Genomic DNA, 13,372 nt, shown 5'->3' with positions numbered 1-13,372 from the left:
GCATCCCTCTCCTCTACCCCTCCTCAGCACCGCTCCTCACCACCGCGGTTCCCTCCCGAGCTCCCAAAGGCTGCCGGCTACAAGCAACAGCTTTTCCTGCAATAGGCAGAGATTTTCCGGCGCTGGTACTCTTTCAGCCCACGCTTCATTTGCATTTATTTGTGAAGAACTTCGTTGTCTGGGACGTGTGAGGACACGGAGGCCGGTACCGCAGAGCAGCGGGGCAGGAAGAGCCAAGCTTTTCCTTTTAATAATATAATCTTGTAGAAGCTAACATCGTGCAGAGTGGAGACCTTTCACCTGGGAAAGCTTTTTACCAGAAATCACTCGTCATACATATCCATATTTCCATTTTAGCTCAGAGCACAAAAAGTCTCTTACTCTAAACCTGATGGAAATGAAATCTGATTAGATGGTACAGAAACGCCAAAGAGTCTAGTTTTGCTTGGTTTACGGAATCGAGCTTTGTTTATCCCCCGAGGTACTCGAGGGTAGAAGTCCCTCCCTGGATTTCACATCCACTTGCGAGTGAGACCCTGGCAATCGCGGACACAGCGCTCTGTAAACCATCTCCGATACTCTCCCGGGACAATCCCGGAGAGTGCGCCTTGAACAGAAGCGCTGTCCGAAAAGCTCATTAAAACCACTGAGCGTGTTTGGCGCTGCTGGTCTCTAAATCAAACTCTCTTTAGCGGTTCAGCAGTGGCCGGACATGAGTTGCCGGTCCCTATTGTGGTCTCCCTTCTCCCCGACAGGGCCCCGCTGCAGCCCCCCGGAGCAGCCAGAGGCTCGGGGCAGCGGGGACATCCCTTCCCTGCGCCGGGCATCCCGGGGAGGGAGCGGGGGAGCGAGGCCAGAGAAAACGGTGTCACTAGAGGGATAGCAACCCTGCCAGAGGTTCCCCAGGAAGGCAGCTACAAGCGTCACACAGCCAAAGGCTTTTCCGGGCAGCTGGGCACGCTCAGAGAATCGCTCCGGCCCAAGAGGTGTCATGGGCAGATCGGGCTATTCTGTGCTTGGGGACACAGCATCCCTTTTCGAAATTCTGTTTCAGTCTGAGGTCAGTTCAGAGTCCTCTGCTAAATCGCCTTCCTCCAGACACTGTGCTTGATACCTGCTGAAAAATCTGGAGGGGAATTCCGAGTAAAGCTAGTGATAGCCAACAATTTAGTAGACTGGAATTGCTAAAGAGGAAAGGAAAGAAAAGAAAAGAAAAGAAAAGAAAAGAAAAGAAAAGAAAAGAAAAGAAAAGAAAAGAAAAGAAAAGAAAAGAAAAGAAAAGAAAAGAAAAGAAAAGAAAAGAAAAGAAAAGAAAAGAAAAGAAAAGAAAAGAAAAGAAAAGAAAAGAAAAGAAAAGAAAAGAAAAGAAAAGAAAAGAAAAGAAAAGAAAAGAAAAGAAAAGAAAAGAAAAGAAAAGAAAAGAAAAGAAAAGAAAAGAAAAGAAAAGAAAAGCTTTAAATTTTAGGTGCATATTTAAATTTTCATTTATATCTTTTTGAATAGACTTTCATGTATCTCACTACACAGAAATTAAATCGTGAGCGTAGTTGAGAAACTCAGGATAGTTAAAGGAAGCATTAAAACATTCTCCATAAAGTTGCGTTCATCTTGAATGGGAAGGGAAATGCAGGAATATTGCCTGGATCTAATTTGAGGCTGACAGCACAGAACATCGGCTGGAGACTGGAGCGAGTCTCTCTGCGATCGATGGTGAGCGCGGGGCACATTGGCAGGGGCACAGACAGACTATCCCAAGGTAATGCAGGGAAAAACACAACAAAAGAATCGATCCAAATATATTGTTGAACTGTGGAGCCAGTACGCACCTATGAGATTTATCAAGTATTGATTTGCATGAATATTTTAGACTCGTGCCTAGGAGAAAAGTTATGGGCCATCTTAAACCGGTGAGCAATGTACCATTTGCAAAGTAGCCATTTAACAAGGTGCTTTCCAGCATATCGATCATTTTCATTTAAAGTGTAATTAATAATAACGTCTTACAGCAGTTACGCTAGGAATTTATTTCGAAAGGGCAGTTCAGACTCTATTTTGATTGTCGTTTGCTTTGCTTAAAAAAAAAATCATTTCACTGATTATTTTTATTAGCGTCCAATAAACACAAGTTGTCTTTGTGAGTAATCTGGCAAGGTTCTCCTTCGCCTCGCCTCTGGAGTGCCATCTAGCTAAGCTGTTGTAGCAACATTCATTAAATAAATGTCAACAGACAAGGATTTATGCTGCATAATAATATTACAGCTGTAGTATAACGGGATTTATTTTAAAGCTATTCTGAGGCTGCTTTGATCTATAAAGCAGCAACGTATGTCTCTATATGTCATAAACGGCCTTTGCAAAAGTACTTTGAGCTTTACAGTCCATCAACATTTTTCTTAGAGCTTTCTGTTTGCAGGAGCAGCACAAAGTGTGTGACTCTCTCCTTTTTTATTTGTTTAATAAAGAATACACACTAGCAAGAAAACTGTGAGGAATTCGCTATCCTGATTGGAGGGATGGGCTGGGGTGTTGGGCTCTAGGGGGTTTTACCTGTTTTGAAATAGTCAGTGCAGATACCTCAGGGACTGCGGCTGGTGCTAGGGGTTTCTCTGCATCCTGCAGGAATTTCTTGCCATCAGATACAGCGAATGGTATAATTACAAAAGCTACGAGGTAAAGAAACCTGAGGTGTATATGTTCCTACTTTCAGCACACACTTTTAATAAGCCACTATAAATCATTTTCTGCATGTACAGAATAAGGCATAAGTAAGGACTTTTTTTAGATGTTTTCACGTCTTGCACCTTTTAATATTTCACCATGATCATAAGTTACAAATACAGTGTATGAAAAAAATCTGTTTATTGATATAATCAACACATCTTTAAAAAACAAACATACTAATGTCAAAACACATTTTAAAAATCCGATTGATCATTTAGCCCTGCCAGTTCCTTAACTTCAAGGAAAGCATACTTAGTAAAATCAGAAGTATAATAATCTCATATGTTACTCCAAAGAAAAGGCATGTGGAGAGTGGCAGGCGTGTTAAATTTCTCGTTGGATTACAATCTACTCTGATATGACTGTAGTGAGTCAGGATTTTACTCCAGTAGGTAACACTGGGAGATCTGGGGAGCTGGCTATGGCAGAAAAAGCGGTCTAGCCGCTCTCTTCCCGGGGCAGCCAGGCTTTGAACGGCATCAGAATCAAGTGCGTGCGCCCTGAGGAAGAAACATCGCTCCGAGCCACCTCCTCCGGCACCAAAAGGCTGAAGTCCAGCCCAGCGGGTCCCGTCCGGGGCACCGGCATCCCCAGCTTCGCCTCTTCCCCCGGTCCTTCTTGCACCGCTCGGGGAACAGGCTGTAAAAGTTTTCATCTCAAATTCGGGTGTTTGACGGATATGCCAAAAAAGCGGCTGGCAAGTACGTCCGGAGATTTCAGGGGAGATCAGCAGCAGTTGGGGAAGGAAAAAAAAAAGAAAAAAAAGAAAAAAAAAAAGAAAAAAAGAAAAAAAAAGAAAAAAAGAAAAAAAAGAAAAAAAAGAAAAATAAAAAAAAAAGAAAAAAAAAGAAAAAAGAAAAAAAAAGAAAAAAAGAAAAAAAAAAGAAAAAAAAAGAGAGAGAAGTGAAAAATAATAATAATAACAAAAAAAAACTTCAGAAGACAACAGCTTCCAGAAACGGGGCTTAACGTCGAAACCAGTATCCCGGCAACATAGTATTTTTCTCAGGAACCTATATGTGTATATATATATATATATATATATATACATGCATATACATATACATATATATATATACATGCAATTCTCCAGAGATTTTGAGGCTTGCAACGTCCTGACTTCAACTGCGCAGGCTGGTGCTCAGAGCTATATTTCAGGCCAAAGCAGAGGAAAAAAAAATAAAAGAAAAAGAAAAAAAATAAAAGAAAAAGAAAAAAAAAAAAAAAGTGGGGGGGAAACCCAAAATTGTGTCGAGGTTATAATCCACCCCTGACCCTTCTTCTCGGGTTTTGTATCAAAGCTGAAGCTCCACCACATCTCGCTGATCGATTTCATAACCAGAAAAGGTAAGATTGCTCCAATTGTAATGAAAAGCGCAGGAAAGAGTAAGAATTAGATCGCCCTTCCCTCACAGGAGACAGGTCCGCATGCACATTCCCCAACAGATCCAGGACCTGGCCTTCCCTGCAGGGACACCGAGTGCTCCGAGCTGGTTGGTTCAATTGCAGCTGCTTATGCCCTAGAACGTACCATCAAAGCTTGACTTTGCACCAAGGCCGAGTTTTATAAGTCATTTCCCCCTTAATATTTGGAAAAAGAAATTCAAACTTTTAGAAATAATGATAGTCCAGAAATTCATTTTAGGAGGGAGCAGGAGGAAACAAAACAGAAATTAAAGAAAAACAATAACTTGGCATGCATAATACTTCATATAATATCACGTTACAGGTTCGCTTGCATAACCAGCCGTACAGCTCCCCAGTCTGTTCCCATCTGATTATTTTTTTTCCTTCCTTTTTAATTGCCAGTGAATTATTAATCGATCACAAAAACCGATCCCGTAAAAGACAGAGAAGTCGAAGAGCGCTTTCCTCAACCTCTGCAGGAGACAAAAAAAAAAAAAAAAAAAAAAAAAAAAAAAAAAAAAAAAAAAGGTGGCAAATCCACTTGTAAAATACAGTATGTAGAATTACATATATATGTGTGTATATAAAACCGTGTATTTTAGCCGATAATTTGCCAGGGAATTAAACGAAAACAAAGAAACCAAATCCTCACAGCTCGGATTTCAGCAGGGCGAATTCTTTCCAACAATCTGCCTTCAAGTTGTTTCAAATCAAAACTTCTGCCTCGAGAAGGACCGGGGGAGCACCAGCACATGCTTGGGTATCGGTAGTGGAAATGAGAGTAACGATGGGACGGGGGACACGCACGGGTTCAGTGGCTGAAACAAAGGGCCCTGGAGAAGCTGCTGGAGGCCGGGATCAGCAGGGTCCCCCGCTCTGCACAGAAAGCTGCTGGGGCAGCGGGGACACTCAAAGGTTTCCCGATAGGAGCGCTGGCCCGGGGCACCCCGGAGAAGGTCCTGGCCGCGGCGGGGCCCCGAGGTTTGGCCGCCCGTGGGTGGGGGCGGAGAGCGCCGGCTGTTCCCTACATTCGTGTCACGCTCGGCAGCCCCGCGCCTTGCAGGAGGAAGGGTCGGGGGAGCCTGTAGCCCCCCCGGAAAATGCCGGTCTGTGTCACCCCGGGGCCGGGGAGGGGGTGAGGGCTTTGCCGCTGCCACGGAGCTGGATTTTCTTTGGATGCGCGGCGGTGGGAGCCCCGCCGACCTGATCCCGGTGCATGGCTGGGGTCTTTCAAGTCCTTTCGGCTCCCTCCGGGCTCCGAGTTAACCCCAAGAGTAAGTTTATTGCACGTTAAAAAAAAAAAAAAAAAAAAAAAAAAAAAAAAAAAAAAGGCAGAAAATCAAGAAACGTGTAAGTTGAAAATAAAAAGTCCGTGGAGGAAGGGGGGTGGAGCTGGAAGCCGAGGGAGGGGGCGAGGGGGCCGCGGTCCCGGCAGAGGTGGGCGCTCAGACGAGTCCTGTCATCTGCGACCGTAGGAAAGGGAGGGAGGCGGCGGGGAAGGTGCCCAGGGGGTAGCTGACGCCGCTGGAGAAGCCCACCAAGGGGGGCGACATGTGCGGCAGGGTGAAGCCCAAGGCGCTGGCCGGCGAGTTCTCGTGGTACAAAATGGGCACCCGCACTATCCTTTGGGCGGCGTGGGAGAGGTTGGCCGCTTCCAGGTCTGCGGCCAGCTGCCGCTTCCACTTGTTGCGCCGGTTCTGGAACCAGATCTTCACCTGGGTCTCGGTGAGGTGCAGCGAGGCGGCCAGCCCGGCGCGCTCGGAGCTGCTCAGGTAGCGCTTCACATCGAAGGTGGACTCCAGCTGGAACACCTGGCTGCGGCTGAACACCGTGCGCGTCTTCTTCTTGCGGCCGGCGGCGCGTTGCTCCGGCTCGCCCGGCTCCTCGCCGCGCTCCTCCTCCTCCTCACGGCCGCCCGGGCCCGGCCGCCCGCCCGCCGCGCCCCTCGGCGCCGCCCGCCCGCCGCCGGCCCGCTCCGCAGCCTCCTCGGGCAGCTCGGGGGAGTCCCGGTCGCTGGCTGCAAAGAGAGGCAGAGGGCTGCTGCAGGGACCGGGGGAACCGGGGCATCGCCCAGCCCGCCCCCGCCGCGCCTCGCTGGCCGGGAAGGGAAACAAACGCGGCTGCGGGGAGAGCAAGGCCGGGGAGAGAGGGGCCCGGGCAGAGGCTCCTGCCGCTCCTCTGCCTCCTGCCATAAACTCCCAAATGTGTCTGAGTGTATGCACGCACGTGCTCACATGGAAACACAAGCCCTGTATTTTATGTATATTTATATATATATATATTTATATATATAAATAGACGGATCTATGGCCATGCTTGTGGATCTGCGTATGAACACATAAACGCGCTCCTGTGTACGGATATAACACACACGGGCTCAAATCACATGGTATTCAAAACATAAAAGCTACTCGTGTGTATATACACACACGTGGATATGCACAGAAGTACGTATGCGATTTTTATAAATGTCTGTACACACAGGAATACGTGTGAGCTCTTATTTATACACACACGTCTGTATTTACACACGTATGCACACATACATACTTAAAAGTACATTTGTGAGAAAGTATATTGTCTCAGAGGGGTAAGCATAATAGTGTGCCCGTGTGTATATAAAAAGGGACAAAAAATAAATAATTCACATTATTCTGGACTTCAAAAAGCTAATGAATGGGGACAACTATTCTAGTATCGGGACGTATCTCCATGAAGTCTGTGCATTCCAATTACAACTCCAAACCCGTACATTCCAATTACAATTTTAAAGGGGAAAAATATTTCCTGCTCTTTATAGAATAGAGGAAAGCCAGGAGGAGAAATTAAAAAAAAAAAAAAAAAAAAAAAAAAAAAAAAGCGCAGTTGTTTCTGGAGTACTATGTTGTTTCTATATGTACTTTCGAGAGAAATCAAAAATATTGATAAACTCATTAGTGTAAATAGAAACTATTTGGATTACAAAACACGCCTGTTTTCCTTACTGAGCAGTCGTGAGATCTCTGCAGGCTCGTATAGGGTCACAGAGACGCGCGGAGACACAATGTTTTTTCTATCAGTAGACAGATAATAACCGCTCATGGCAGCCCTTTCACTCTATCATGTATTAATATCTGCCCCGAACCCCGGCTTCTGCCCCAGCACCCTTTCCACGATATCCCTGCAGGGAGAGGCCGCTGCGGGCGGAGGGCAGCGGGGCTGGCTCTGCAGGAAGGGGCGGCCGGGGCCCGGCTGCTCCCCCGGCTTCCCAAACTTCCCCTGCGCTGCTGGGGGACGGTGCTCCCAGTTTTTTGGCCTGATGGGGGGTCAAAAAACAAACAAACAAAACAAGGCCAGACCTGCCTCTTAAAAAAAAATTAAAAAATAAAAGGAGAGAGAAAATAGAGAAAGAAAAGGAGATGGGGGAGGGGGGAAAGGGGGAAAAAAATCCCCAAGCAAGCCAAGAATCCCTGTTTACACTTTGGGCGGCGGGGCGGAGGCTCCAGGTGCCCGACACACAGGGAGCATTTCCGGAGATTTGCCCCGAGCGGCCAAAAACGGGGAGACAGGGCGGGGGCGGCGGGGGCACGCCGTGCATCCCCCTCGGGCCTGCTCCGGGGACAGCGGCGGGACCCGGACCCCCCCACCCCGGGGACAGCAGGAGCACCCCCAGCGCCGGCCGGGCCCGGCGGGGAAGGGTGGGGAGAGGCCACTTACTGTCGGGGCTGGCGCAGCCCAGGAAGGCGGCGTGCGCCCGGCGGTACCAGCCGACGGCGGCGTCGCGGAGGGGGCAGCCCGGGGCGCCGATGCGCAGCGGGGAGGGCGGCCCGCAGCGCGGAACCCCGCGCCCGCCGCCCGCCGCCGCCCGCCGCGCCCCGCCGCCCGCCGTGCCCTCGGTGCCCAGCAGGTCCTCGATGAAGAAGGACGAGACGCGGGCGGAGGTGGAGCCGGCGTTTTCCGTAGCTTCGTCCGGCATCGTCGGGAGAGAACTGCGGGAGGGGGTCCCGGCTCCGCCGGCGGCTGGCTCCTCGGCTCCCCGCTGCCCCGCGGCCGCCTCTCGCCTCTGCCTAGCCCCGTGGATGCTCTCCTGGTATAAAAGCGTTTTTTTCCGGAGTAATCATTTCAGATCGCGGTTTGCCATCATTTCCTGCAAGCTAGGAGGGGAGGGGGGAGGGGGAGGAGGAGAAGGGAACGGGGAAGGAAAAAAAAAAAAAGGCAGCCCGACAACCCATCGGAGGCGCCAGATTCTGCGCGAAAACGCTAATAACGAAATAAAAATGTCATGCGAGTTAAACGGCGGGCAGGAGCGGGCGATCCCGCGGTGGGCGGAGCGCCGCGCCGAATGGGATCTGCGCGGGGGAAGCGGCGGGCGCCGGGCGCTGCCGGGTGTGCGTGTGTCCGTGTGTCCGTGTGGCCGTGTGTCTGTGTGCGTGTCCGTGTGTCCGTGTGTGTCCGTGGCCGTGTGTGTCTGTGTGTCCGGGTGTGTGCGCGCCGCCCCGGGGCCGCCGTTCACGAGCTCCTTATTTAGGTCAATTAGGGAGCAAATCCCGGTGCGGGGGGGGCGGCGGCCCCGGCAGGCGGGCGGCAGCCGGGGGGGCTTGGCCGCTCCACGTCCCGGGCCTTCCATTGGCTGCAGCGGGCTCAGCGGGCAGCCCCGGCAGCCAATCGGAGCCGCGGACACAGCGCTTATATTAATATCATTAATGTCATTAATATCATTAATACCATTAATGTCGTTAATATAATTAATATCATTAATAATAATCACCCCCGCCCACCCCCCGCCGAGCGCTTTCATGTGGCGGCGGCGGCGGCGATGGACGGAGGAGATGCGCCCTCCGCCGCCCGGAGAGCCCGCTCCGGCAGCGCGGGCTGTCGCGGAGCGGTGAGGCTGAACTCAGCCAGGAGCCCCCTGGTTGAGGCGTTTTGAGTCGGTTTTGGGAGACTGGAGGAGGGGAGACTGCTCCCGTGAGCAGGCAGTGGCTGTCCTGCCGGTGGAGGGGAGGGTGCCTGCTAGGGAAGGGGAGAGGTCTCTCCTCTAAGGGGTCTCCCGAAGTCAGTTTTGTTTACCTTATATATGTGTATATATCTATACAAATATATTTTTATAGATGTACACACGGTGTCTGTGTATTTAGAAAGACAGCCCCGCTCATGAGAGAGGGGGCGTACAGGACTCCTTTCTCCCAGGCAGGAGGTAGGGGCGATGCGCTGCCCCCTCCAGGACCCGGACCGTGGCTCCTGGCGTTTCTCCTCTTCAGCCAGACCTTTTATCATTATCTTACTGCAATACCATTTCGTGGGAAGCTCTAAAGTCATCTTCCACCTTTTTCCGAGCCTCTGGAGCTCGCCTTGATACATGGACTCCAGCAACCGCACCGAAATCCCCTCGCTGCGGGGCAGGAGCAGGGGGGCACCCTCTGCCTTTTCCCTTGGGACCAGGCGAGCCAGGTCAGCGGAGGGGCGACTCGGTCCAGAGTGCACGTCGGAGACCCGTGGGGGTTTGGGTGAGTACAGAGACGCCCCTGCGGTGTCCATCAGTTTTCTCTCCTCTGCTCTTCTCTGCCGGCGAGCCCTCCTTGTTCCCCTTTGCGGTACTCCTGGACAATTTCCCTTTGCCCAGGCCCCGCCTCCCCCTCCCGCTGCGGGACGGGGGCACCGCGGGAGTGTCCGGCGGGGCCGGGGCGCAGCCGGGAGCCGAGCCGGCCACTCCGCCACCGAGCGGCCTCGCTCCCTTTCCCCGAGGGGCGGTGGGAACCTGTGAGGTCAGAGCCTGTTTCTGAAAGAACACCAAAAAAAAAAAAGAAAAAAAGAAAAAAAAGAATTATTCCTTTTCCAACCGCTCCAGAAAGATGCAAACAGCCACAGCTCTAAAATGGACCCTGGAAAAGTGGGAATATACGGCGGCACACTCGGCTTTCTCTCTTACTCGGGCAGAAACTGAGGGCAGTTTAGTGAATTGTAAGCCGACAGAACATTTGTCACTTGTTGCACAGAAGTGACGGTAGCAAATGTGACTTTTATGCTCTGCACATTTTGCTTGTTCCTGCATAGGAAATATGAGTTTGCCGATAGTTCTTATGCACTCATAAACCGGCAGCTCTATTTGACTACCAGAAAATATATGTGTGCTTTCCGGAATAAAGAGAAAAGTGTGGCCCGCGATTGCTTCTATACATCACATTTACAATCTGTATATCTATAAAAGATATGTTTGTGTCCCATATCCATATTTTATAAAGTGTCCCTACAGTGTGATTTTGCAACTTATGTAGTATTTTCTGCTTTCCACTTATAAATAGTTTAATGAAATCACCACGGTTAAATTTGCTGATGCTCCCCCTCATATTTCTTTAGTATACCATGTAACTGTTTGGTGTGCAATAATAGTGAGCTGTGCTTGTGAAAATCATGTATATTCAAATGTATTCCTGAAACACCAAATCAGGATGAGTATAATTCTATACCTGCAAATAGAACACTTGTACATGCAGGTCCGTGTTTACTGGGGATTTTTTTAGCTCGTAGTAATATTTACACACTTTTTGAATTGCCATAGTGGCATTACTAACATTTCAGGCATCCTATCCTTAGTGCTTCATATGATGACGAGAATAAAAAGGGCGTGCGTCTCCTGCAGCCATCCATCAGGGTACGAAGCAGAAAAAAGCACCCAAAGACGGTATTTTCTTAATTTAACTTTGGAAAGACATCCTTGGCCGCTGCCCTTACCCCTTTCGGAGTCTCCTGCCCGGAGGCAGCGGGATCGGAGGAGTTCCCTTGTGCCGAGGGCTTTGCCATCCCCCGCGCCGGGCAGGGCCATTCCCGGGCCGTCCCCGCCGGGGCTCAGCGTGCCCGAGGCGAAGAGAAGAAACCTGTGCTACCCCCACTGCCTTCCCTTCCACGGCCATCTCTTTGGGGCACGGTACAACTCCATTTTTTTGCAGGAGGGAGAATGGAGAGAATTTCCCTGTGCAGGTCCTGATGCCTCCCGTGTGTCAGAAAGGAGAAAAAAAAACCCCACGTGTTTTCTATTGATCTGGCTTTAAGACCGGATTTAGACTAGAGTTGGTGGGACCTCTTATTTTTTTTTTTTTTTTCTATCCTTGGCTCTGTTTCTTTCCCAGGTACTTGTTTTTCTATTTGGCTCCGGAGTCTTTCACTTCCAGCGCAGCTCTGCGAGGTGCGGGACGGCGGCGGCCGTGCCCTGTCCCCGCTGCAGCTGCGGTCCCTTCGGCCGGACACTCCTGGCTTCCACCTCGTGCCTGGGCTGCCCGCCGGCCACATGGCGTGGGATGCCCGTGGGATGCCCGTGGGATTCCCGTGGGATTCCTGTGGGATGCCCGTGCGATTCCCGTGCGATTCCCGTGGGATGCCCGTGCGATCCCCCCCCGTCGCCACCTCCGACGGCTCCTGAGCCTCTCTCAGGCTTTGCTCCACGGCGGCCGCCGCGCGGAGGGCAGGGAGAAGTGGGGATTTGGGGAATTTCTCCGTAGGGAATCAGCAGACGGAGGACTGTATTTGAGGCCAAAAAGGGTGAGTGTGTCCAGAGCCTCCAGCGAGCCACGGTGCTGGCGGGCCGGGCACTCCGCACGGAGCGGAACGGCTTCCTGCAATGTGAATGCAATTACCCTGCTGGTGTTTGATGTCTCCCCTCGCTCTCCCTTCACCGCCTCGATGTGTAGGAAAATAGAGGCGAAATGAAAGGCAGACTTTATCGCTCGCACCCCTAACCTCTGCTCCTCTTGGCTTTTAAGGGCCGCGATTTTTGGAGCCCGGATCTTTGCGGGGGACTGATGACCCGCAGCGCTGCGGGCAGAGGTGGCTCTGGGCTCCCTTCTCCGCGTCCAAAATAGCGGTGCCTAACACATCGCTCGGCTCTTGACACCTTCCTAAGAGATCAGACGGTATCGCTGGGGGTAAGGGAATTCTTGGTCAATATCTGTCTCTGGCTGATGTTTTTATATATGTATATTTAAAATACATTATACATATTTATAATTTATATCTATGCACATAAACCAGGGCGCACATATATATATACACATATATATATATATATACACACACACACGTGTGTGAGTGTGTGTGTGTACTTAAAATAGCGTTTCAGCCATGTTTTGTTCAGGTGTTTAGGTATAAAAATAAAACAAATAAAGACTCTAGTAACATCTTCAGTAAATAGTCGTGAGCCACCAAAACGTAAAAGCAGCTTCCAGAAAGCAGTGTTGCTTTTTTGTGTCCAAAACTCCTTCAGAGGAGCAGAGGTGGTGGGATGGTTGGGACACCTACTTAGAAACAATAATAAAACAAGAGAACAACAAAATAACAAACATACAAACAAGCCCCATCAAATAAAGATCAGCCAGAAGATGACTGCAGCCCTCTAAACCTCTGTGTAACACCTTCCTCTCCTGCTCCTCTTTTGGAGAGGCGGGGGCCCGCTCACCTTCTCGGGGAGCCTCCCAAACTCGCCCGGGCATCTCTTGTCCCTCTAGAGTTTGCCAGGTCCCTGCTCCGGCTCTGCCGTCCTCTAAAAGTGGAGTGTGCGGAGCAGGACCCAGGGGTGCTGGGTCATGCCCCGCTGAGGCTCGCAGGTACAAGCGGGGGGCACTTTTCAGAGGGGTGTCCCTGTCCCTACCAGCCCCCACACCTGGATGGAAGTCCCATGCACATCTCATGGATAACCTTTTTTGGGTGGCCTCTGCGGCAGGGAACACGGAAAGGACAAAGACACGGTAGTGGGAAACTTATTCTTGCAGGTAGAAAGCCCTAAAGCCCCTCAGATGTGAGTTAAATAGCACTTGAGTGCAGCAACACTTAGTGGATTCCTTCCTGGATTTGCAGTAAATTTTAACGGGTCCCTGAGGATGGGGAAACAGAGCAAATTATTTTTCTTTCCAGTGTATTGTCTTTATAAACCCAGTCCAGCTGAATTCTTCACCACCAGTGATACTGGAAGAGAACTTTTCCCCTTTCAAGGATGCTGCACAACCCATGCTGCGTCCCATGAATGTGTTCATTATTCACAGATAGTCACTAAGTGCTTTGGATGGAAACTTCCAGCCTGTGGCATGTCCTGACTGTCCGCGACGCCTATTTATTGCTCGTTAGAGATGCCATACAACTCGCAGCATGAATAGCATCGCTTAGGAGCTGGCTTCTTGCGAACTGAGGGCTGGTTTAACCCATGCTGAATTATCGACCTAGAGAATGTCCTTGGGTACTCGAATGTATTAACTAAGAAAACAGTTCGAGAATGATT

General features: G+C 50.2%; 1 protein-coding gene across 1 annotated transcript; it reads right to left on the bottom strand.

The window, feature by feature from the left end:
• Positions 1 to 5,492: 5,492 nt before the first annotated feature.
• LOC134552702 (homeobox protein HMX1) lies at positions 5,493 to 8,205 on the bottom strand. The gene is made up of 2 exons (XM_063401551.1): positions 7,825 to 8,205; positions 5,493 to 6,145 (listed from the first exon to the last, which is right to left on the bottom strand). Exons 1-2 carry the CDS (start codon positions 8,081 to 8,083, stop codon positions 5,574 to 5,576), a joined length of 831 nt encoding a protein of 276 aa, XP_063257621.1. The 5' UTR covers positions 8,084 to 8,205; the 3' UTR covers positions 5,493 to 5,573.
• Positions 8,206 to 13,372: the final 5,167 nt, after the last annotated feature.

Source organism: Prinia subflava, chromosome 7, assembly GCF_021018805.1.
Source record: "Prinia subflava isolate CZ2003 ecotype Zambia chromosome 7, Cam_Psub_1.2, whole genome shotgun sequence".
In the NCBI taxonomy this organism is placed as follows: Eukaryota; Metazoa; Chordata; class Aves; order Passeriformes; family Cisticolidae; genus Prinia; species Prinia subflava.
This window is presented reverse-complemented; position numbering and strand designations above follow the sequence as displayed.